We start from the raw sequence: 26,463 nt of genomic DNA, 5'->3' as shown, positions 1-26,463 counted from the left end.
GAGCATATGTAGTGAGGCATTAGTATGTGTGTTGGTGTTCGTCCTTGCATGTGTGTACTGTAAGTTTGTGTGTGTGTATTTTTACAGCTGTAGGAGCACTACTTGGCTGACCAGGCTGGGTCAGGCTGTGCCACACCTGCAGCCCTGCTGAGCCAGCAGCCAACCAGTCGACCTCAGCTAATCTCACTGTTTTTCTACCCCGTCACTTTCCTGCCCAGCGGCAGTGCCGTTATCTGTCCATCTGTGTGTGCAAGTGTGTATGTGTGAGAGGTATGTACTGTATGTATGTGTGATTCAAAACACAAAATATAATATTTTTGTGTGTACTTCCTCTTGATATCAAATAAATCATGAATTGTTTAAATTGGTTTCTTCTTTGATAACAGAGTGTCTATTTACACGCAGGTCACGACCTGGATTTTTACACCCGACCCTCTCATCCTCCGCCACAATGGGTTAAGCATTGGACTTTCACCCAGAAGATTATGGTTTGAATCCAGCCTGGGATGCAATTTAAAATTTTGTTGACTTTTTATTTTTCGCAGTTTGGTTCGATTTAGACAAAAAAACGACTTAGTTAGGGTTATGCAAAAAATGGGTGTCAATAACATTGTTGGTTATGGACATCCGGGTACAAATAGTATACATTGATATTTGTACCAGGGTGTAAATAGTCTTTGCCTATTAAAAAATGGCACTTACAAGCCATTTTTTAAATAGGCAAAGACTCATAAGTACTGATAAGTTATCTAATGTGCTTTCTTTCACCATCTGTTGAGATGGAAAAGGTAGATACATTGAAAGGTAAAGAGCAGAGAGAGCGTGGATTGTAGTGCCTGGATTTCCTGTCACTGGTGTTTTAATGCCACAGTTACACTATTTTACTGGCTCCATTTTCCAGTCAGTGCTTTTCAACTACCTTTTAAACGTTCCTCCTAAAGTTCTCCAACTTTTACCTTTTTTAAATGTAGCAGAAAACAGGAACTCTCCAATTACCTGTGTGTGTGTGTGTGTGTGTGTGTGTGTGTGTGTGTGTGTGTGTGTGTGTGTGTGTGTGTGTGTGTGTGTGTGTGTGTGTGTGTGTGCGTGCGTGTGTGTGTGCGTGCGTGCGTGCGTGCGTGCGTGCGTGCGTGCGTGCGTGCGTGCGTGCGTGCGTGCGTGTGTGTCTGTGTGTGCTGTGGCCACACATCAGCTCTGGGTGTGGTGCTCCATGTGGGTATGACTTTAATAAAGCAGGAATTTTATTTTGAAAAGAGAGAGATATTTTAAGACTTAGAGGTTTTCACTCAGCCAGTGACCCTCAACCTATAGAACTGTTTCTTTAGACTTGAGTTACCAGCTTAAATACCCCCAACATACTTCTGTGAAGAAAAGTCATGAAGGTGCTCAGAAACAGCAACAATATAATTTAAAGGAGAATATTTTAAAGATAGTTTGCTCTTTCACAACTATGATTGTTTCTGTCATGTGGACACAATATAAAGGGGGGGTCATAAAGTTGTTATGTTAGCAATAAGTTGCTTATTTCCTCATCCAGTAGAAACAGAGCAACATTATCATTAATTTAGAGTTCTGTTTGTGTTCACCTGACAAAACCAAATATTCACTTTCCTTTTAGTTCTGGGTTGGTCCCCACTCTTGAGGGAAACATCTGTCTCTTTAGCTACTAAATGTTCCTCTACATTCACCAGCTAGTTGCTAAATTGTCTGCTGATTGATGAAGGGAAAGTAGTGCATAATGAGTTTGTCAGATTTTTATTTTTTGTTGCTGAAAACAGCTGCCTGCTCCAGCTGGAAACGTGTTTGATGAGAGTAGTGAGAGTGAACCAGGAGATGAAATAAAAAACAACGATCTTAAAGTCATAATCCGTTAGAATTGACGTACTCGGCCTCTTTGGCAGTAAGATGTAATTGCAGGAGAGCTTGTTCTTTCAGATTCCTGCATCTTGTCACGTTCACAGTCGCTATGTGTTTTTTTTGTTTTTGTCTTGCTCTTTTGTAAACATTACATTCACCTCTCTACTTTGGTCCGTCCTCTACCCTCTCAAATCCATAAACACACGTTCCCATAACACTTCTGCCCTTACTACAAGCCTGACTCACAAGTTGGAAGTTCCCGGTTTCCTATTCCAAGTGAACGCATCATAACTGTGACGATCTGGGCCGGCAGACCAACCGCTGTCAGCGTCACTAACATGGCGGCGGATTTACATTTAGCGAGGGAATGTCGTCACAGACGCACAGATTGGAATACTCTGCAAAAAGGCTGAATAAGTGCTTTCATTAGTGGGTCCTATGATCAATAACAATTATTTTAACTAACTCTTTGATAGATACGTAGAAACTTAAAAGACAATTAAATAGATGAAAATCTTACGGATTATAACTTTAAACAGTTGAATATCTATCAGAATTATGTGTGTTTGTCACTATGAGTTACTCCTTTCACTTTTAGCCTAATCATTTAATCCACTGGTAAAATCAAAATAACAGTGCAGACTGGACTTTTTCAGGAGGGGTGCTTATAGGAACAGGCACTAGAACAGAGGATTTCAGGCAAATGGTGAGTACAGGTATATTCAGACAGACTATTATAAGAAAAAGAAGAAGTGGTTTTGTTTTACATTAAAGCATGTAAACACGTTCTAGTAGCAACCAAAACTATGTTCAAAGTATGAACCTGAAAATGAGCTTGTCTGATATCTTGGTAAGCCGTTAATCAAAAGCAGCCTGAGAGAATCATACTGGAGCATGTTCTTTAAAAGGACGGACTAGAAATATTAAAACTTGATTGTCATTAAAACTACAAATTATACAATGATATATTTAGAGGAAAACCCTAAGAATGTTATCCCAAAATCAGTTTCAATCAATCAAAGTCAGTTTCCAGTTAGCCAGCCAGATCTACAGTATGTTTAGTACAAAGGACATCAGCCACTAAGAGTTAAGTAACAGTGATTGACGGGCCTACCAGGCCGTGTGGATGGCGTATGCTGTGCGCGTCTCACGTCCCTCCTGTCTGCTGATGTTCTTGGCGGCCTCAACCACCTCCTGTGTGGTCTGGTAGTCCTTCAGAGACCACTCGTGGACGGCTACTTCGCCATACTGCAGTATACCAACCTGAATGTACGCACACACACAAACAAAGTATTTCAACAATGCCACATGTTCATGGTTGTGCTGGCACATAGTTGTGGAAAGTAACAACTGAGACTCTTGTTTCTGGGGTGAACTATCTCTTTAAGTACCAATCCTGTTCTTAAAGCAAACAGTGCACTTGGGGAATTTTTGAATTCATTCAAAAACCAGAGGTATTTCCTTTTCACCTCACATTGCCTGCTACCCCTTACCCTCCCTTTTCAAAAACCCAAACCCCCTCTCACTCCTCTTGTTGTTTAGCTTAGAATAACGTCCCCAGATCCCCCCTCTGACTTCCATTCCTCCTGAACCTCAAACCAGCTCTGCTCATGTCCCTTTACATTACTAAAGCAATTCATTCTGGTTATATTTGCCAAACTTGTTCTTTATATGTGTCACTCTGTGCATGTTTTCACTCAAGGGACTTGCTTCTTTTACTCTTCTGGGCAACAGCTAAGGGGATCCAGAGATTTAAGTGGGAGACTCACTCAAATTCAAACCCACAAGTTTCCATTACTAATGTAAATAATATTTATAGGCAGTGCAAATACACATTGACTTGCACTTTTACCTGCATCTGGTCCAAGCTGATGTGGAATTTGCTGAGGATGTTGCTGAGGAAGTTCTGGACCTCGTACCAGGGGTAGATACTGTTGGAGCCATCGAGCACGATCACGATGTCCATGTACGTGGAGCACCCTGCCACATGTGGGAGTTTAGAAATTAGTTGGCTGGCTAAAGCAGGCCTGTACAGCATGTTTCTCTGCCTGAATGTGCTTGTGTGCAAATGTGTGGTTACTTTGTGCTGTTGGAGCGATGGTTTCTCGTGGTTCTAGATCATCGCTGACAGAAGCACAGATGCCAGTGCTGAACATAGACGTACCACACTCCTGAGACCACAAAGGGGCGCATGCCTGCCAAACACACACAGACACATACAAACACATCAGCATCTGTCTTACAGGTGAAGCAATTTCACAGGCATCTACAATCAGTTTGAGCGATTTATACTTTCAAGTACTTGTGTTACGCTCACAAGACGTATAGATAGTTGTTTTTTTTTTGGGTGGTTTAAACACGTAGACAAATGTGGTTGGGTGACCGAATAAACAGAAAAAAAGGCTAAATGAGGGCAGACTGGGAACAAAAAGAAAACAAGTCATGAGAGGGAATAAGTCATGGAAAAACTACAATGGTGAGGTTTGGGGGACAGAAAATGGAGGGAGGGGCAGAGAGAGGGAGGCTATTGTTGACATGTTGGCAGTCTCTGTTGTCATGAGTGGTTTAACAGAGCTGGAACACCAGACCAGTAGAGCAATTTAAATCGGATTGTGCTAAATGTAGGGGGGTTAATGTGGGTGGGGGGGCATCGTATAAAAATATTCCTGTCTTCAAAGCATGCCGTTTATTTGGCTTCCAAACCAAGGAGGAGGAATAAAGAGGAGATGTGCGGAAAAGAGAAGATAAAAGAGAAGCTCATACATTCAGCAGAGACACAAAAGAGAGAGACCGAAAGTGGGGTGAAATAGGGGGAGAATGAGAGAAAGAGAAACATCTTGGTTTTGCTCGCCCTGTCATTATGGACGGGTTCCTTCTCAGGCACACAGACAGGCAGAAAAGAAGGGATAGAGAGAAGGATGAGAGAAAAGAAGGAAGGAGAGGACGGAGGAAAGCGAGAGAGGTGCTATGGGTTTTGGTAGGTCTGTCATTAACAAAGGGCCGGAGACGCATTCCGATCCTGTTATAGACCTGACCACTGGGGTTAAGATAAACACACACACACACACACACACACACACACACACACACACACACACACATACACAGGCTAAGCTGGATGGCGTTCATGAACTGTGCACGACTCCACACCCCAAGCAGCAGTAAAAACCAGGCAGACACCAAAACACACAAGTACACTTGCTTAATACACACACACACACACACACACACACACACACACACACACACACACACACACACACACACACACACACACACACACACACACACACACACACACACACACACACACACACACACACACACACACACACACACACACACACAGGAACATAGAAACAATGACACACACACATTTACAACACAACCATTACACACTGCTGGCTCAGTCAGAAGTGTGGTTCTCTGCAAGCCAGAAGCCTCAAAACTGGAGAAAATGTGTGTATCAAAGTCAAAGACAGAGATGTGAGATTCAGACCCAGTTAGACTTAAAGGGATAGTTAAGATTTTTTGAAATGGTGAGGTACTTATCGATAGCCAGGACCATGATGCAGGGCTGAATCATGGTCCCTTGACGCACATGTCTTTTGGAGGCCCCAGTAGTTGGTAATCAGCAAGACCCTAGTTTGAAGAAGCAATGAATTGCTGTGGACGGGGGCAGCAGCTAAACGTATTTAAGCCACACAAAAAAGCCCACTTGAAAAAATCGATAGTAGTTTAAGTGTATGCCATATTTAGACAGCCCTGTTTAAGTTTACACTTGGGGTAACTCCATGGTCTTGTCAAAGCCACCAGACTCCTTAGTAGTAGTAACTCCTCAGTAATTTTACACATTTTAAACACGGTAGTTGCTTGTCTACCACTGCTTCAATTAGTTAGTTTGTTGGTTGGCTGCTGCCCGCTTTCATGTCTGTCCTGCCTGCTTTTCTAAACAGGGGGTGTGCCGATCACTATCTACTGTAGGTAGTACCTCATAAAACCCCACTTCAGAATAACTGAAAGTCACAAAAATAAGGACTTGCACTTTCCTGCTCTGAGGTTTGACTTGAGAAAAAAAAACAGTATACGTAGGTCTCAAATTTGTACCTTCTATAATCCTGCAAGAACAGAAATCCGCCAGAGGAAGTCAGGCTTTACATAGTCTCACAACATGTAATCCTTACCCATTGAAAGCATGGTCTCAGTTCAGTCAGCAAACTCATGTGTTTGACTTTGTAAATGTGCATATGAATCTCCAGAGGAGGAAAGGTAATACGGAAGTGGGGGGTTCAGTGAGCCACTGCATGGTCACATCAAAATTCAAATAAAAACACTAACAGAGATGATTCATTAAAATTCTGTTCAACAAACACTGCCTGGTCTCACCACATCCCTTCAGGCTCCTACACACAACCCAAAAGACCACATAGCAAAAACAAGGTCTAGTTTTTCATTGTTGAAATCATACCAGGAAGCCATCAGGTGAGTCTGGAGTGAGCGTCATTCCCAGGTGAGAATTCCTCAGGTTTTTAGAGACGTTCTGGAGAGCAGTCTCACCTAAGACAGATGGACAGTTTACTGTGGCATCAGGGTAACTTATCTAAATTTGATGTGAATTTGATTTGTTAAGCCTAGCCTATCTGTTTCTCTCACCTAGATTTACTTTGCTGCAGTTTGAGTTCTTCTCCTCTCCCACGATGCATTTGTACACATCTCCTTTCCTGTTGTTGGGCGGCCCGTCCCAGGGAGCGCCTACCAACATCCTTCAACAGAATGACACAGTCAGCCATTTATCATTAAAACATCATCATACTTCCTCTTTTGAATAAGGATTATGACTTTTTGTTTTTTCTTTGAACGCATACTTACGATTTCTCTCCGTCTGATTCATGTTGTAAAACAGAGAAGCCAAACAGAGCGTCCTCTGGACCGGAGAAGATGCGTGGATGCTTCACATCTATGTTGAAACACTGACACAACCCTGAAAATTATAACAGAAAAGATTATTCCACAGATGACATATACACAACATTTTTTTACCAGCCACGCCAGCAACTCTGGTGTTGTTTTTATCTGTCTGTGTGTGTGTGTGTGTGTGTGTGTGTCACGACAGAGGTGGTTTCGAGTATTTTGACAGGTGTTTGTCTTTCTGTGGAGAGATTTTGTGCTTTAGTTTCCTAACTGTGCAAGATAAAGTCACAAAACCTTACAGGTGTGTGGTGGAGATCAAAATAATGGTTGGGTAAAAGATGGGTGTGGTCCTAGCAAGGTTGCCTAAATAGGAGGGTAGAAGGTAGAGAAAAAGGACAGATAATGCAGTCATGAAATAACGTGGAGCTTTGAGTTTGAATATTTCGCTCGGTGTAAACATAATATAGCTTAAAGTTCTAATCCATAAGATATGAGATACAACCGTACACCTACGGCAGCCCTAAAGGGTCATATTTTATTTCATCCGTTTTCCCTTGATAACAAGATCATTTTGATCAGTTTTTTGTGATGACAAGATAATTTTCCTCTGTTTTCCTGAGATAACAACCTAATTAATTTGATAGATAATGAAGGAAATGTGATAAGCCTGACATTTCCATCACACCTGACTTCTCATATCTTGAGGAACACTATGGACAGCAGTGACAGATGATTTCAGTTGGTTATTTATTGTTATGAACTTAAACTGTAATCTGTATATTTACGTGCACATTGTAAAACTCCTCCCTGTACTGGTTTTAATGTTGTAGTAATACTGTATAACATTATTGACATTAAAGTTTGTTAAAAAAAAAACAAAAAAAAAACAATGTAGTTAATGAGGCCATCAGGCTCACTCACGCCTCTGTTAAAAGCTGAAACCTTAATAACGGTCTTCTTAGATGACGCACACTAATGTGAACATTATCTGTAATAGCAGGCACAAAGCTATTTGATTGAAGAGATATGTTATGGTGATCGATATTCTCCTGCTCCTCTGACATTGCTACCCTGAATGATGTTTCCTTCAATGATTTAATAGAGCAGACTATCCTTTTGTTTTCTCCAGATCTCATATTAATTATCTCGTCATCACAGGAAAACAGAGGAAAATGATTTCATTTTCATGGGGAAACGGATCAAAATGATCTTGTTATCAAGAGAAAACAGAGGAAGTAAAATGTAGCTAATTTATGACCCTTTAGGGCTTCCGTACATCTACAGTGCAGAGTCAAATTATTATTATTTTTCCTCTGGGCCTTGGTAGAGGGGATTCGAGGGAGGGCGAAGCAGGACTGAAAAGATGGGTAAACAGAGTGACCAAAAGGCAACCTCTGAGGAAAAAGGGGAGTTCAGTCTGAGGGAATGGAGGGAGAGGAGAGGGAAGAGAAGAGGCAATGCAGGGAAAGGGTGTGGGTTAGAAAAACTATGGAGTATAGTAAGCCCCCTGTTGTGACACACAAGCCTGCCCTTCATACAACGAGAGAGAGAGAGAGGTGAAGGAGACAGAGAAGAAGGAGAGCAACAAGACGGTAGTCAGACAGTTCACTGAGCTGTAAACATTTAGCTGTAAACTGCAGCATGGAAACATGTTCCAAATGGCAAAACTTAAAACATATTTTTTCACAGTCTCAAGGGGAAAGTCCAAATATGTTTTTCCAACAGCAGAAAAAAGACATACAACTAGATCAATACACATTATTAAAATGCCCTATGTCCTTCTTTTCTCAGTTTGTTCATTCACTGAACAAACAAAACAACGGTGAACTGATTACCTTTTATTCCTCAGAATAAATAATATTATACATTTCGGATTATGGACCCGTTAGCAACACTGCAGATCATCACAGTAGTAAATTGATTTATTATAAGTTGGTGCATCCAGGGATTTAAAATGTTCTGTAAACAGTAATGTGTTTTCAAAACCATCTTCTCCAGTTGTCAGTTATCTTGCCTACATCGAGTCTGAGGTTGTCACTTGTTTCTTTATATATAGGCCATCAAGTAAGCATGTGATCATTTAAAAGAAACATAACTCACCAAAACTTTTAAACAGCACTTAGTTTTTACTAAATACGATATTTACTTTTAATGGATAACAAGACTATTGTCTATGCTAACTGCTCCACAGAGGCAGCAGTGCTTTGAGCTAAATGCTAAACATGCTAACATGCTCACAGTGATAATACCAATGTGCTAATGTTTAGCAGCATGTTAGCATGCAAACATTTGCTAATTAGCACTAAATACAAAGTACAGCTGGGAAAGTCGTGCTCATTTTTAGGTTCATTCTTGTAGTTTGGGTTTCTACTAGAACATGTTTATATGATTTAATGTTTTTACAGTATCTCAGAATATACCTGTACTCACATTCTGTCTAAAACGCCATTTCTCTGTGGATTTAGTGTTTTTAATACTTTCACGCTATAATAAATTTTGAAAAAAAACATGGAAATCTCACTTTTTACAATATGGAACCTTCACCAAAGTTACAAGAGTTCATCCTGAACATGAATGTTTGTGTACCAAATTTCATGGCAATGCACCCAATAGCCAGTAAAACAATTAACTTGAAACCACAAATATGAACCACATAATGGTGCTTTAGGAAATGTCAGGCACATACAAATACTTTTTGTTTGGATCATTCTCTTTCAAATGTGTAAAAATGCACAGTATTCTGTACAGACCTGTGACCAATTGATTCTCATTTATTTGCTGTTTCAGTAAAGTGTTTGAAGTTTTCAACAGCTGACAGGAAACAAACTCTCCTTTTACTGTTTTCTTCAGATACACAATTCCACCTAAATTAAAGAGCTCCGTGTAGTATTTTCAGGTCAGTCTCAGAAACACTTTGTTACACTTGACAGCTGGTATTTAAATCATCCCACTACATCTACTGTATACAGCAGGGTGTGTTGGATGTGTTTTGTTAAAGGGGATTTCTAAATCAATTTGTGTGGACATGCAATTTAGCAGCATGCTGAGGCAGTAACTCTCCTACTGTACATAACTCAGTGATTCCACTGGAGAAAATCAGTTCAGTGACACTTGTATACAGATACTTCCCCACAAATACACACTGACATGCACAGACAGTTACCTTGGCCAGGCCAATCAGAGGGGGATTGCACTTGGTTTTGAGAGGGAAACTAGATATGTTCAATGTTTCTCTTCCATCTCTGCTCCTGCCTTTCTCACACTTTTTTTTCAACCCGCACTTTCATTTTCTTCTGCACAGATGTTTTTCACTGTAATGTGATTGCATTTTCAGCCAAGTTTTTTTTTTCTCTTGTACCCATATGTACATACAGCTACAAATATGTAGGTTTTTAATATCTGGTTCTGTTGATCCATCTACCAGTTTGGTCAACGAACTATCTCAACTAATATTTGATGAACTGCCATAAAATTGTTTACAGGCTTCCACGTTCACTAAAGGATGAAACTTTGGACACCCTTACTTTTGTCACGATGAGGTTCACATTTGTGGTTTTGAGTTAAACATCTCAAAAACTATTGCGTTTAATTTGGAACACACGGTCTTGTGTCTGCTCATCTTGCAGATCTGAGTGAGCTTCCAGTATATCAGCGTCCAAACCTCCAGCGACTTTGATGAGATTCAGCCATCTAGACTATGGGATTCTACGCAGATGTTGAATACAATTCACCGGCGGGGATATAGGCAAGGACAGACTCATTCTTAATACTAACTCTTTACTTTTTATGGCCAGAATTGCTAAAAAAAAATCTTTCTATCCAGCCTTGTTGCAACATGTAATTCTCCCCCACCACTCCTCTTATACACAGTGTAGTAAAAATGTTTCTGCCCTGTCTTGTGGCAAAATCACCCACCCTCTCTGATTCCAAATTGCTTTCCACAACAAACCGGGCCTCCGATAACAAACCCTGCCACTGATTTTCTCTGTCATCCTCCTGTTTCACTCATTCTCCCATAAACCATAAATTGCTCATTTCTTTTAAACCCCCCCCCCCCCCCCCCCCCCATCTCCTAAAACACGCGCGCACACACTGTAACTCTACCATGAGGCCCCCTCTCCCTTTCCAACCCACAAAACTGTACCATCGTTCCCTGTTTTCCCCGTCCCGTCCTCCCTCCTATGGTTCCATTTTCATTGAGGTTATATATGACACTGTACCGCAGTCCGTCTGACCACCCATCACCATGACAACTGGCAGCAAACATTTATCAAGCCAAACTGGGTCCAGATTCTCTCAACCACACGTTCGGCTCTGGGTGCTACTACTGCTCGATGTGTATGACTGTGACTGTGCAGTATATGTGTGTGTGCACAGAAATTGAACTTGACACACAGTTGTTTGGATACTATAGAGACATGCCAGCACTTAATTTAACGTATTTAAGTTTTCCTTTCTCCTTGTCTGTTTCTCTGTGTCTTCTATTTACATCCCTGACTTATAGCATGTCTGTGAAAAAGATGTCTGTTTCTATCATTTCTATTTAACTGACTCATAATGTTTCTCGTGCATCACCCGCCTTCACCTATTCTCACCCTCTTTCACAGATTTTCTCTCCATTATCTCAATCTTGTTCTGTTCTCATCTCTGTCACCCTCTCGTGGGGAATGGGGGTGGAAAAGGAGGGGGAGTAGGAATGAAAGTCAGCGAATAATGAGTGAAAAAAAACACAAGAAGATAGTTGGAAGAATAATGGAAAAAGATTTGGAGTCAAACGCACACCTGTGTTCGACATCTCACTAAAGCATAACAGAGTGTAACAGGCATGGGAGGCCTGCTGTTCACATCAGGGGATCTCTGCTGAAACCATTAACATTACAAACATACTCACTCACCTACATGCTCCTGTATGACACATGCGTGAGCTAAACAAACTCACACACATGCAGGAACACTTAAAGATCACATAAGTCACAGTTCAAATTAATTCAAAGGTTGCACACAGTAAAATAAGGGAACAATTACCCTGTACATGCTTGATTTAAACTGATAATGGAGGTCAGTGTGTAAAACCAGGCAACGTTTGACTGCTGGCATGTGTAAATATTTGTGTGTATGTGGTCCTCTTTCATTCCTCAGCTTCTGGATAGAAGCTTTTTTCAGCATAGCATGAAAACTGGCTGCATGCATAATGATACTTCGATCTATACATGTCAAAATTCGTCAACAAATGCCAACATCTCAATCTTTACATTAATTTCAGAGACTGTGTGGGAGAGATTCAACTTAGCATGCCTTGCACAACATGATATCTTGGCCTATTGATCTAATTTTGCTTCATGGCTGCACGCTATATAATGCAGCAGTTACTGGTTATCAGCTAAACACTTCGTTTTTGCCAGACAACAATGGTCTTTTTCTTGCTGTTGAGCAGGAATGGCTCAATAAGGCGTGTGTGTGTGTGTGTGTGTGTGTGTGCGTGTGTGTGCGCGTGTGTGTGTGTGTGTGTGTATGTGTGTGTGTGTGTGTGTGTGTGTATGTGTGTGTGTGTGTGTGTGTGTGTGTGTGTTCTGCCACACTGAACATGAGTACAGGAGGGGAGCTGCTGTTCATGCTCCATGGAGGAGACGCACATGGTATAGACACCTTATTAGTTGGGGTCGAGTTACACAGCTGCCAGGGTCAGAAGGTGTCCGCTGTAAGAGGAGATGAACCAGTAACCTTTTGGCAGAGGATACATGCATATATCTCTGATTGCTCCGAACATCTTCTGGTAGCTGGATGCCTCCAACCAGAATGAAATACTTCCTCAGTGTAGGCTACTGTCATAACTGGCAGATTTACTCAATGATCAGACTTTGAACAAAGAACCATTACTTTGTTGGACTCATGCACAACTTCCTATGCCTTTGATCTTTTTGGCAAATTGAGTGTGGCCATATGTTTTAATGTGCCTGCTTGTCTAACTCTCCCGCACGCAAACATGTTAGGAATGTCTTGATGGTCAGCCGCTTACTGTCACACAGAATAAAGCTCTTTGGGGCTCAGGGAGGCACGTGTGGCACAATCATTTACACATGTTGTCTGTTAAAGTGCAAAAGTGGAAGAGGTTAATGGCCAAATCACCCAGAGAGACAGTGCTGGTGAACATGAGAGCAAATCGGAAGTGAAGAGGCATCAATCATACACAAGAGGTTGACTTTATGTTCTCCAAAGTTCCCAAGGAAGAGCAGTGACCCCCCCCCCTCCTGTTCAGACTCCCATTATCCTTTCAACTTATTTTAAAAACAACAAATGTGTAAAAACTACATTTAAGGTTGACTCCTAAATCAAAATATAACTTTGAATTTAAAAAAGTGGTATACAGTGGTTCTTACCTTTAAGAAAGAGGATGAACGTCAGGCACAGCAGGTATTTACGCAGCTCCATTTATGAATCCGAATGAAGGTCCTCTCCTGTGTTTTTTCTTTTTCTTTTGCTCCGTTTACAAAGTGGTGTCCCCTGAGCTTCTGGAAATGCAGTGCATCGGCGTCTAACCCACGCACACATACACACAAACACACAGACGCGCTTTTTCAGCTCGCTCTTTTTTTACCCAAGAGATGCGTAAAATCCGGTCAAACGGTGCGGCAGTGGCATATCTGCTGTGCGTGTGCGGGCTCGTGTACAAAAGCAGTCTAGGGTCGTTAAATATAGATACAAATCAAATAAGCCTATTCGACACGACGATTCCTGTGCGTGATTTAGTGTTTCTTAAAGTCTCTGTGAGGATATGTGACACCGCAGGAGACAGTTGTACTAAAGTGCACCAAAAGCTATTTAGGATAAAGAGAGAAAGAAAAAACTTAACTAACACCTCAACGAACCATGTTTCGTGCGTGAATATCCTGCACCTGTCCCATCCAACAAGAGGCCACAGCTCAGACTTATTAAACCATCACTAATGTGTAACACCTTCCCAAACAGTCAGTCAGCACCGCGCTTTATCCCCCCTGACTCCGGAGCGCGTCTTTGAAGATCGAGCTCTCCTTTAAACTTTGCTCATCAAGCCAAAAGTTTGAGGTAAGATTCCTCTAATAACTTGTTGTCCATGATCCTCTCCGCTGATTTTCTCACATTAAGTAAAACAAACCGGCTGTTTCCCCGGGAGTTTCTGTCCTTATAAATATGTGCCTCTGTAGGAGCCTAACGGATTTCTCTCGCTTTGAAATGAAAGAGCGCATTTATCCTCAGAGCTCCCCTCCCTCCCTCCATTAACCAGAGTCCTCTCTGAGCAACTGGTTCATATTGGCAAACCTCAAACCCACATCTCTCTTTCTCTCTCTCTCTCTCTCTCTCTCTCTCTCTCTCTCTCTCTCTCTCTCTCTCTCTCTCTCTCTCTCTCACTCTCCCTCTCTCTCTCTCTCTCTCTCTCTCTCTCTGCCAGCACTTTCTATGTTCACTTTTTAAAAGTCCCTCTTTTAAATGATTTATAATATGTTACTGCTCGGGGTCGTTCCTGGTTAATACAAATTTACAAATAAGATCAACTTTTGAGGAGCTATAAAGATAAAACAAGTTTCACACTGGAAGAGGCGTTTCCATAACGTGGCAACTCAAAATTTGACCTTCATTAATGCTTACAAATATATCATTAGTAACTTATTAATTTGATTTATAATGAAGTAGGCCTTATTAATGTCAGCTATGTATTAATGGTGCCAGACGGTGCCAAGTGATATCAGCCCTTTAACTGGAATTACAACTGGAAATGGAAATGTAGTGTATCTATAGTATCCATAAATAATATTTTTTATTACTATTTTATTTTAATATCTATGACAGTGGCTCTGTTATGCTATAGAGGGCATTTTGCTGGCATCTCAAACACAGGTGCAACTAATAATATAATTAAATGCTGCATTTTATCACAATTATACTACTTAACTATTAAATACACAAGTGCTTTTCCTGCTAAAACAAGCCAAAATGTCTGCTATGAGAAAAGTCTGTGAATGGGATTCATACGGGAATGATAAAGGAACTGGCACCATGATACTGAAAAGGTTATCCAAGTTATCAAGATTCAGGTCAACCAAATTATTTTCGATGAAATTTAAACAGAGAAGAAAAAGAAAAACTCAAAACAGTTTGAGCTAAAACACTTATGATCCTATGATGAACATTTTCTGTCCTGCTTTCTCATCCAGGAAGACAGTGCCCACAGGTACAGATGTGGTTTGATGGGTATGAAAATGTTCTAATCATATTTTATGATCTCAACCCAATTGAACAGCAATAAGAGATTTTGGACATATATGTTATATAACGCTCTCTACCATCATTATCAAAACACAGAGACTTGGACAATAAAAAGCTATAAAAGAGCATCACGTGCTGCAGTAAGCTGTGCAAAATGATATTCACATTTATTATATTTTTGCCATGTAGATATCATAATGAGGCTTTTGGTAATTAATTGACCACAAATAAAGGACACGCATATCAACTTAGATAACTTATGGATTCCTTGGCTGTGTTGATAGACCACATGCCCATTTAGTTTAAATATGTTGGGATTCTTCAACTTAACCTCACCCTTAAATTAGCATCAATCCATTGATCCCTATTTTTAGATTTAATTTGGCGTGCTACCATCTAAAAAGATTTTGTCAGATGAAAGTGGCAAGCTCTGTTTACTGTAGTTGACATGACAAAATGAAAATGGTATCAAAGCAGCTTTAATGCATACTGTTACTTTGATTTCACAAGTTAACTGTAATCTTAGATGTCTTTCTTGACCTGGACCTAGAGGGAGTTAAACTGAAATAATGTCAACGTGGATAAGGTCACACATACTCATTTGTACTTAATACAGGGATCCCTGTGTACCCAATATGCTTGTAAAGCTCTTGGGCGCCACTCTCAGGCCTCTACAGCTATTGCTCCACATGTCCTCAGTGGCACAGGTTGTAAAATACAATCATGCCAAAAACATGAGATTATATGAGGTGCATTGCTCTCTATAAATATGCCATTTATTTTTTTTATCATATAGTTTAGTGCTTTTGAATTTTGCCAAGGGATACAATAAAGTCTTTATCCGTCATACTACATAATATAATAATAATAATCCATAATCTTCAACCACTTGGTCCCTGGGGCTGGAGCTGATACCAGCTGACATTGGGCGTGAGTTCAGGTCCACAGGACGCCAGGAAACAGAGACAGACAACCATTCACGCTCACATTCACCCCGAGGAGCTATTTAGAGTTATTCAAGATTCAAGATTCAAGAAGCTTTATTTATCCCGAGGGAAATTATTGTGCAACAGTTTCAGTACAAAGATGGAAAACGATCAGAGTAACAATAAGCAAACATAAATCAAATAAATATAAAGCTTACATAAAATAAATCAAACTATAACTAAATGTGACAGAGAGCAACAGACATTGTGGTTACACGTAGGTATATACAATATACAACAATACGTACCTTGCAGTTTAGCAGCATATTGAAAGTAAATAAGTACTAAAACTAAACTAAATAAGTGATAGGTGATAAGGAGTGATAAGTGATAACAGAGTTTAGAGTGTAGCAGCAATTCTTACTGAACTTAGTTACAGTACAACTAAATAAAGTGATACAGTGATGATATAAAGTGATACATTATCAATTAACCTTGCAAAGTAAATGAATGTAGTGGAGTAAATAGTACAATATTTGACTATGTAATGTAGTGTAGTAGAAGTATAAAGTACCAGAAAAGTACAGTATCTCAAAATTGCACTTAAGTATTTGAGTAAATGTACTTTCCACCACCACTGGTATTACAACTGTGACCTCTGTCTGCACGTCAGTGTCTTACATCCAGTGAAATCTCAGGATGCCGGACAAACATACAGCCCGAGCATCAAGATGATGAATTACCAGTCCACATTTTCCCCGCATCTGTTTCCAGATCCAATCCTTTCTTTCTGAGTACAGCTTGGCGTGTCCCTCAAATGATCCCCTCTGCCAGGTTTTCTGTTGCACTTGGCCGTCTAACATGGCTTATCTCCCTAAGACTTGAAACTGACAACCTCATCTTCCTAAGTGAATGCCACTGCACTTTGGCATCTTGTTGCTTCTTTATTCTTGTGCGACTGTGACAATGGTTTTTGGTTTGTTGGCACATGTGCACAGCCTTTTGGCTTTAACTGGTAGCCCTCTAGTGGCACTTTTGGGAATGGGCGGCCTCCTCGTGGGTGATGACACCATTGAATGGAGCAGGTGGATGCTGCTGATAAGACAGGATGCTGCCAGCCTGTGCTTTACCGAACATCAAGTACACAATCGATTTTTCAGGTGAGATATATGAGATAAGATTTATTGACTTTATTGTCCGAGTGAGAAATTTGCATCCAACATGTCTGCGGCATAAAATAACAGCCAAAAAAAGACAACAAATTAATAAATGCATCCGTTAATTTGATATGTCTAGGTGGAGTTTAGGGCTTTAATGGACTGTGGAACTTAAACCTCTTTATATGGGATTTTCCTGCTTTTTCGATTTTCTATTGATATTTTTATGGAAAATTTGTGATTTCTTTCTTAATAACTCCCATGAATCATTATAAGACAATGGGTGCCTGGTCACAGACATGTATGAGGCCCCTCCACTCTGTCTACGTAGGAGCAAGACAACCACATTCAAAGAGTCATTTTGCATTTTTTTACTGGCGGTTTTGCATTTATTTTTAGTCAATTTGCATCTTTTTTTGTGGTGGTTTTGCTAGTATTTTTAGTCATTTTGCATTTTTTTACTGGTGGTTTTGCATATATTTTATTCATTTTGTATCTTTTACTGGTGGTTTTGTATATTTTTAGTCATTTTACATTTTGATGTAGTCATTTTGTTTCTCTGTGTGGTAATTTTACATCTACTTTTATTAATTTTGTGTCTACTTTCAGTCATTTAGCATCACTTTGTAGTCGTTTTGCATCCCTATAGTAATTTTTTTCTCTCTTTGTGGTTGTTTTGTGTCTATTTTAAGTCATTTAGCATCTCTTCGTAGTAGTTTTGAATCCCTATAGTAATTTTTTCTCTCTTGTGGTTGTTTCATGTCTATTTTCAGTCATTTAGCATCTCTTCGTAGTAGTTTTGCATCACTATAGTAATTTTTTCTCTCTTGTGGTTGTTTCATGTCTATTTTCAGTCATTTAGCATCTCTTCGTAGTAGTTTTGCATCACTATAGTCATTTTTTCTCTCTTGTGGTTGTTTCATGTCTATTTTCAGTCATTTAGCAACTCTTCGTAGTAGTTTTGCATCACTATAGTCATTGTTTTGTCTTTTTGTAGTCATTTTGGGTCGTTTGTAGTCATTCGGTGAATACTTGCGGTCATTTAGCATCTCTGATTGTGATTATTTTGTGGGGGAAACATTTTATCATCCCTGACCCCATGGGCCGTAGGGCCTGTGCCTGGTAGACCCGTTCAGTAATCCATCCATGCATTTAATATGTCCCAGTGACTCAAATGTAATAAAATTTTAAAAATAAAATAAAAATCACTACACTGGACACATAAGACATACCTCTTCTTGTATTTTGTGTGTTATTTTCATTCTTATGATCTTTTTTCCCCCAATGACTTCCGTGATGTGACCCCAGATGTAGGCCTATCACTACTCTGGATACACACAACACCCCTCTTTCATTGGGATCTCACTGCCTCTTCTGACCATTGAAAAGAACAGGGACAAAAAAATAAAAAAATAAAAATAAAAAAAATAAAATAACAATATAGCCATCTTTTATTTAAAGTTTGTTAAAATTTTAATACGAATTATCCCCTGTAAACCGGCCAAAGTCATGTTGTTCTTGTTATTTTACACCCCCTGCTGTCGATTTTCCCACCTGATAAGTCACCATGACGACTGTTTCCGTTGGCAACCATTGACGCCCGTTGGCCCGCTGAGCAGTGAGGTGAGTGACAGGTGGACGAAGTGTAACATTTACGATATATTTCAAAACAAACGAGGACTATCAAACATGTAAATGTACCTGAGGAGGCCATGAAGAATACCTCAAAGCTTTGTCCCTGTTACCATGTTTCTGCTGGGTGAGTAAAAAGACAGTTTATGGCTAACAACGTCATACATTTAGCTAATCTTCAGTTCTGAGTTTGTCTTTTCTGGCCTCTATTGAGCATAAGTCCCTGGAGTAACGTGTGTGAGATAACAGTAATATGAAAACTGGGTGGGTTTTAAAGTTCATGGGGTTTCCTGACTTTATAGAGAAAGGTAAACTTAATTTCTGAGGAGTCAGCATGCTGTGTGATTTCTCTGAATGAATCCACACATTTTGTATGGCAGGTTATTCTGTGCAAAACAGACTTTTGATAAATGCATACAGTGTACTGAATTGCACAGGACAGACCCATCAGACAGGAGTTTCCTACCTTTCCACACTGTATCTGCAACACATATGGGATATTTGCTGACAATTCACTGCTGAAGTCTGATGCAGTTTACAGAAGCATGCTGTTGCAAAAGTCAGAAGGTGTAGCTAGCGATTCCTGTGAAAAAGCATATTGTTATTTATCAACAACATACAGTAGCCCGCATTAGGGCTGGGCGATAATGTGGTATAAGTTATCATCTGATAAAATCATATACCGAGATATCATCATACACAATTGCATCATCTAAATTGATAATTGATAAAAAACACCTTCTCAAAATCTTCAGGTTTATATTTTCTACTAAAATTCCTAATAAAATGAGAAAATAGTATGTTTCATTTGTTATGTGTTAAACTCTCACAGTATACAAACATAGGTTTTACCATGTGGTTATTTCTAATAGACTATTTATTTATTGAATTACCAGTAAACATGCTATATGGTGATATCGTTATCAAGATATGAAGTGACCTATCGGGATAAAAGATGTTGGTCATATGTCCAGCTGTAGTCTGCATTGATGTTTTTCTGTATTTCTAACATTAGTTTGTAAGGATATTTAGCAGTTTCTCATGTATTTGATGATGTTTATGTATCATTTTAAGGCGAGGTTTACTGTAATCTATGAGATTTTGAGGATTTACTTTTTCTGTCTGAGGTTGACATGTGCTACTATTGGCTGCTGCGAAACAATTCCCAGTTGTCACCACGTGGTGCCGCTCTTTTTCAACTATTGTGCTTTCCAAGTCTGAGTGAACAGCTTCATGTTGTGCGTGAGTACTCAAAATTGGTGGGTTTTCCTTTTATGGCAAATTTCAAAGATCATCCAAGGCCAGTTTGTCTACTGATAGCCATGAGGATCAGCTGATGACTGATTCCTATTATACTGAATTCCCCCCTTCACATTTGTATCTGAGTGTCTTTGTCTGTCTCCCATTAGGGACTCATCATGTGATGATGGATTTCTCCCTGGACGAGGATAGTTTAGTGTAAACTCATAAGTGCCCAACACATCTGGCAATGAGAGGAGCTTCATTAGCTTTTGATTTATTAATTCAGTGAGTGGAAATGATAATGATTATTGGATAATTGACCTTGGTCTCTCCGTCATTGCGCTTTTAGTTACTGCCTAATTGACATTGGTCTCCATCAGTGTCCTTGCCATTATTGCCTTCCTCATCTTCTTTCTCCATCTTCTGTCTTCTTCCTTGCATTGCGGTGTCAGTTTCACAGAGTTTGTCAACTGAGATGAATCAATGCACAACAAAGGGCATTTCGTCTTAACCTAGTGCCTCTTTAACACACACACACACACACACACACACACACACACACACACACACACACACACACACACACACACACACACACACACACACACACACACACACACACACACACACACACACACACACACACACACACATACACACACTCACACTGCCTGCAACTTATCCATGTGTGCAACGTATAATTTACATAAAACTAAAAAAAGCAAATAAATAAATGCAGAAAATACATACAATACATACAATAGGACTTTGTTGCTCAGGTCTCATCACCAAGACAGACAACACACACACACACACACACACACACACACACACACACACACACACACACACACACACACACACACACACACACACACACACACACAGTCACCCACATGAGCAGTTTTTTGGCAGGTGGCTGTTACTGTAACTGGACTGGCAGCATAGTCAGACGCGCTTGCTCAACCACCTGTGCAACCAAACCTCACCGTACACAACCACTGATTCGTGCATAGAGGTGAAACTGGAGGGACAGCCAAAACAAACACACAAACACATACACATGTACAGACTGTTTCACACCACTGGGCGTTCTGCAGGAGCCCATAAACATTAGGCAAAAATATAACTTTGCAGAGTAACACTGCTGTAATAACAAAATTTGAGTCAGTGCAGAGTAGATAACCTTTGCAGCTTTTACAAACTGTGCAGTAGAGTGAATCCTATATAGTTTATTCTCTGTGTTCCCACTGAGGAATTGATTAACATTAACATTAACATTAACGTTGATTAGTCATTGAAGAGCTGTTGTTAAAAGTTAATATCTAAAAATAATGATCCAGACTATCAAATGACAATTTAATTTAGCCTTCTTCCCAGAAATGAATTAAATGCCCTATAAGTACTGCCAAATGTATATATAGTTTTTTTAAAAGCTCTCTTATACCCCCTAAAATAGAAAAACAGCAGCAGAGATTGGACATTGAACTGACGTCTAATGCTCAGTGTGCCGAGTTTCTCTATGAAAGCAAACGCAGATTTTAGGATGAGGTGCAAATGGAATGACTGCATTAGTCGCTGGCATGTCCATGGGATATTTTGCCAGTTGGATGATCAGTAAATCAATGTCAGACATGCTGCAGAGCTTGGCTGTGTAGATTGATAGATGCAGGACAGTAGGTGACCATAGCACTAGCGTGTTACATATCATCACTACCGTATTCAGATTTGTGGAAGTTAGATGGTTAGTGACAGTGTAGTGTTAGTAGACAAGCCTGTTTTCTATCTGTCACCGGGTTCTCCTGTTGGAGTTGGCAGCAGTTGTTCCGCCTGTGGTTATCATGATGATTTTCTCTCAGTGTGCTGTTCTTCTTCCCATGAAGAGGGCACGGCTTTGCTTTTTCAGAAAACATAGAGCAACTTGTGGGTGTCAGATTTGGATTTCTTTTCATGCACACACACACACGTTCCAATGTGTGTGTGAGTTTGCGTGCATGTGCAGCAGCCGGTAGGTTTTTTACAAGGTGCACTTCCACCCAAATCCCAGTCCTCAGCAACCAATCAGACACCACAGCACACTTCAGCCAGCAATGTTGCACTGTGTCCAGCTATGACATGCTGGTCTCCGGTATGTGTTGGCCTGGTTGCTGTCTGGAGCTGGTCAACAGAGGAAAGAGATGGAGCGATTGAAGAGGGGAGAGAAGGGAAGAAAAAAAAGAAAAAGAAAGAAAGGTGATAAGCTGAACCTCATGTATGCAGTAATCAGATGCAGGCTCTTTTAAGGTACCACTAATCTGACTCCCACTATTATTTTTCCTTTAAGAGTTCTTCATGTTATACCTCATTAAACCTTCTATTTGATTCCCTGGAGGCTCTCAGGGATCACTTGAAACTTAATGTATTGAATACACTTGAATCTGCTGATCCGTAACAAAAGCACAGTAGCTGTGGAGGATATGTAAAAAAAGGAGAGTTTTGGGTGAAATGGACATTTGCTTGCATGTGTATACCTGTGTGTGTGTGTATGTGTGTGCGTGCGTGCGTGCGTGCGTGCGTGCGTGCGTGCGTGCGTGCGTGCGTGCGTGCGTGCGTGCGTGCATGCGTGCGTGTGTGTGTGTGTGTGTGTGTGTGTGTTTGTGTGTGTTTGAGCTTGAGAGTGTGTCTTGACAGTTAGAGTGACAGTGAGCTCTTATAAAACAAGGAATGAATCATGGAAGTCTGACAGTTGATCATCCTGATTCTCCTGTATTTGGACACACCTGTTCATATCTGCGTACAGTAATGATAATAATAATTAATAAGTAGAGTAATCCTATCTAAGAAAAACAATGCAAAGTCTAATTCCTCATATAAGAGAATTCTTCTCTCTCTTTAACTGCCCCCACACTATGCCTCTTTCACTTTATTCTGTCTTCAAATATTATCTTCCATCTTTCCATCATCTCCCTCTTGTCTATCCTGAGGTCAGAGCCTGTAATCAGATTTATTAAATTCTTCATCCCTACAAAGAATTCATTCAGTCTACCTCTGGAACACTGTGGGACCATTGTGCTACACTTAGCGTAGGAGCAGGATTATGATGCTCGTCGGGGATGCTCCCCACTGAGCTGACTGTAGATCTGCAGATGTCTGAGCAAAGAGCATAGATAAATATTTGGCCCCTTTGTGTGCAGGTCAATGAATCATCTTTAAAAAAAATTAGACGCGGGAGTTAAAATGAAGCTTTCATCCTTACCTCACCCGTTCTTTAGTCTCTGACTCAACAGCTCCGCGTCTCTCCATTTCACTCCTCTTTGATTTTATTTTCCCGCATGGAAGGATTCTCTGCCCACACATTAAAGAGAAGAGCTTTTGAAGCTTGCTGGTTTGAGAGTCTTGTGTGGCTCAGTGGGCCAAGGTGCCAACCATATACTGGTGATTTCCAGATGTCTTCCCAAGACCTTTACTGAATACCTTCCCCACTCTCTCATGCCTCTCCTGTGGCTAATTTCAAGATCATTTAAGGTCATATTTAAATGTGTGTGTGTGTGTGTGTGTGTGTGTGTGTGTGTGTGTGTTTGTCTGTCTTGGTGATGAGACCCGAGCAACGAAGTCCAATTGTATGTATTGTTTGTATTTTTTGCATTTATTTATTTGCTTTTTTTAGTTTCTATGTAAATTATACGTGGCACACATGGATAAGTTGCAGGCAGTGTGAGTGTGTGTGTGTGTGTGTGTGTGTGTGTGTGTCTTAGGTATGCCCTTATGTGTACTATTCTTAACCAATGTTTTACAAGAGGCCTCAAAGGTTCCTGGGTGGTCTAATGGCGTTTGCCACAGGAGATTGGTGCACTTTACCACTGTGCGTGTGACTGTTGACTGTTGAGATGTGCATGTCAGTTTGTGCAGGCTTGCAGGTGTGTGTGTGTATGGCTGTAAATCAATATCCTGGACAAAGACAGTACAGTATGAAAGAGAGTTAATGACACTCAGCTGTCAGCAAACTGTCACATGCATGCTCTTTCTATGAATTTGTGAGCACGTGTTCAGACTTTCAGAAAGATATGCGCCACCTGCGGGGCATTTTTCTACAAGCCCTCCCTTTTTCTTTACTGTCTAACCCAGAATGCATTTGGCCTGCGTCGCAATAATTGCTTCAACCAGATCACAAATCACCCATCTTGCCTTCTGTGACATAGTCTCAAGTATGCAGACAAGCACACACACTCCACCCCTCCATGCACATAAGTCATATATCAAACTTCAACCAGACTCAGTCGTGGCCCCGGGGCACCTAAACTAACCTGCTCTCACACAATAGCACCCAACGTTTGGTTTCCATTCAGATGGCTACCATGGTTACCTTGTTTGACATGTTAAGTGGGCATCTGATTTCCACGTAATTCTGATGGATTAAGTGCATTAGTAATGTGAAGGCTTATTCATTCATCGTGCAGGTCTTTTTATTTTGTCGGTATGCATGCATGCAGTTTTACGCTTTCTGTGTCCCTGTTTATTTCTTGACTTACAGGACACTTACAGTGTAGGAGTGAGTTTGTCAGGATGTTTCCAAACTGTCTTCTGTTCCTTGTTACGTTCTGTGCAAAGCCAACAACCTGCAGGGATAACGATGCAGTAAGGCTGTCGGCAGCGGAGAAGATGTGTTTCGTTTGTTCTTGTTGTTGTTCTTTTGAGTCGACCTTTTGGGTGAGCCACAACAATGTTTTATGAGCTGCATGCACATTGTGAGTGTTTGATGGTATGTGTGAAAGTTCCCAGAATGTGTGTTTTTAGTTTGGTATGTGAATGTGTGTGTGTGTGTACATGTGTATGTATGTTTTTTTTAACAGGGGTCCGGTGCAGGCTGGGCGTTTTGAAGGAGGCCAGACAGCTGCCTTTTACTGCCCCAGGGGGTAATAAACAGTGAGGGAGGGGTAGTTATTTACCCCTTTTTATTGGGGCAGGAGGCAGAGGAGGGGACTTTATTGGGGTCACACTGTAACTACACACAGCTGCAGGGCAAGAAGAGGAATAAAGAGATAGTTTGTAAAAAGTTTTAGCATCACTAAATTCCTCTTCTTGGGACCTAGTTTTTACTTGTTGTATGACTGTGTGTACATGTGTGCGTACGGGTCTGTGCGTGTACCCGAGGTCATCCATCTTTCATTTCCAGGTCCCTTAACAGCCCACTCCTTGTTAAGCACATCTGCTGTCAATCAGTGGTATCCTGTAATGCAATTGGCATTTCCTGCCATTGTAGACACGCCCACTGACCATTTAATGATTGGTCAGGTAGTACACTGTCCGACCCAAATTGGCCCCAACTTGACCTTCACTTGTCTTATCACCCTCCTTGGTTACCATAACAACAGATGGCTCATACATTAGGATGTTCAAAGGAATAAATCAACATTTTGGGAAATGTTTATTTGCTTTGCTGAGAGTTAGATGAGAATCAATAACCAATAAAGACTCCAGGAAGGTAAAAATATAATGGTAAATGGTCATTTTTACTCTTTGTTTTTTGTGTTAATTACAAGTTTTGCTTATAATGTGAATATTTTAGAAGAAGGCGAACAATATGAGCAGCTGACAAGACTTCTTTGAATGAACGAGTGAGACTGCATCGATGAGAAGGTGCGCCCTGAAGAAAATAGTGAGTGCTCTTCCTATATTTCCCAAATATAGTGAACGTAACTCTAGTGCACCTGGAGGCAAACCAAGACCTCTGTTTTCAGACGGACCAGAGTTTGATTGTTGGTCTGCACCAGGGTTTGAATGAGCACCACCCCAAACCAACAGGACTAGCTGACGAACACTTTAGGGTTAAAACGGACCAAACAGCTCAGGTGTGGAAGCTACTTGTTACCATCAGACAGAGCCAGGCTACTTGTTTCCAGTCTTTGTCATAAGCCAAGCTAACGTCTCCAGCTCCACATTTACTGTTCACACATTTGGATTGTATGGATTTTCTCATCTAAATCAAAATTTAAAAAAAAAGGAGCAAAATGTTGAACTATTCCTTTACGTCAAACACCCTTTTAAGACTTTCCAGAGAAATATGAACCAAATTTAACCAACTGGCAAGTGAATTGGAAATAAACCAGAGCAAAATCCATTAGTGGCATTCCTGCAGCTGGCCCTCTTTACTTCACATGCAAGGGAAAAGTGCCGGATGAGCAGATGTACATGAAATGTGTGATAAAAGTGAGCAGACAGAGAAAAAAAGTCAAACGGAAAAGTTGAGCCTTGAAGTGTAGGGAGGGAGGAATAACGAGGGCATGTGGCAGAGAGATGATTGACAGAGAGAGAAGGACGGGAGGGATGGGAAGACAAAAACTGAGAGGGAGGGGACAGACGAGTTATTCTAGTTGCAGACAGCTGACAGAAAGCCTAAAATAAGATGGAGCCATCTAATGTGCACATATTCTGCCACTACACTCACAAACCATAAAACGCAAACTGTTAAATGCTTTTATGCGACTAATGGTTTTCAGTATAGGAGGGCACAAGAGTCG

The 26,463-nt window shown here is 40.6% G+C and overlaps 1 protein-coding gene across 1 annotated transcript in view; it reads right to left on the bottom strand.

Moving 5' to 3' along the window:
• itga10 (integrin, alpha 10) overlaps nucleotides 1–13,980 on the bottom strand; it is a 29,359-nt gene extending 15,379 nt beyond the window's left edge. Inside the window, exons 1-7 of the mRNA XM_083918202.1 lie at nucleotides 13,146–13,980; nucleotides 6,727–6,838; nucleotides 6,511–6,620; nucleotides 6,326–6,414; nucleotides 3,938–4,052; nucleotides 3,710–3,837; nucleotides 2,972–3,120 (exon numbers count right to left, since the gene is read on the bottom strand). Of these exons, the coding sequence (XP_083774328.1) occupies nucleotides 2,972–3,120; nucleotides 3,710–3,837; nucleotides 3,938–4,052; nucleotides 6,326–6,414; nucleotides 6,511–6,620; nucleotides 6,727–6,838; nucleotides 13,146–13,197 (755 nt within the window). The 5' untranslated portion in view covers nucleotides 13,198–13,980. The remainder of the gene's footprint in view (nucleotides 1–2,971; nucleotides 3,121–3,709; nucleotides 3,838–3,937; nucleotides 4,053–6,325; nucleotides 6,415–6,510; nucleotides 6,621–6,726; nucleotides 6,839–13,145) is intronic.
• Between the last annotated feature and the right edge of the window lie 12,483 nt (nucleotides 13,981–26,463).

Source organism: Echiichthys vipera, assembly GCF_963691815.1.
Source record: "Echiichthys vipera genome assembly, chromosome: 8".
Taxonomy (NCBI): Eukaryota; Metazoa; Chordata; class Actinopteri; order Perciformes; family Trachinidae; genus Echiichthys; species Echiichthys vipera.
Note: the sequence above shows the minus strand (reverse complement) of the source record. Positions and strands in the feature narration are given on the sequence as shown.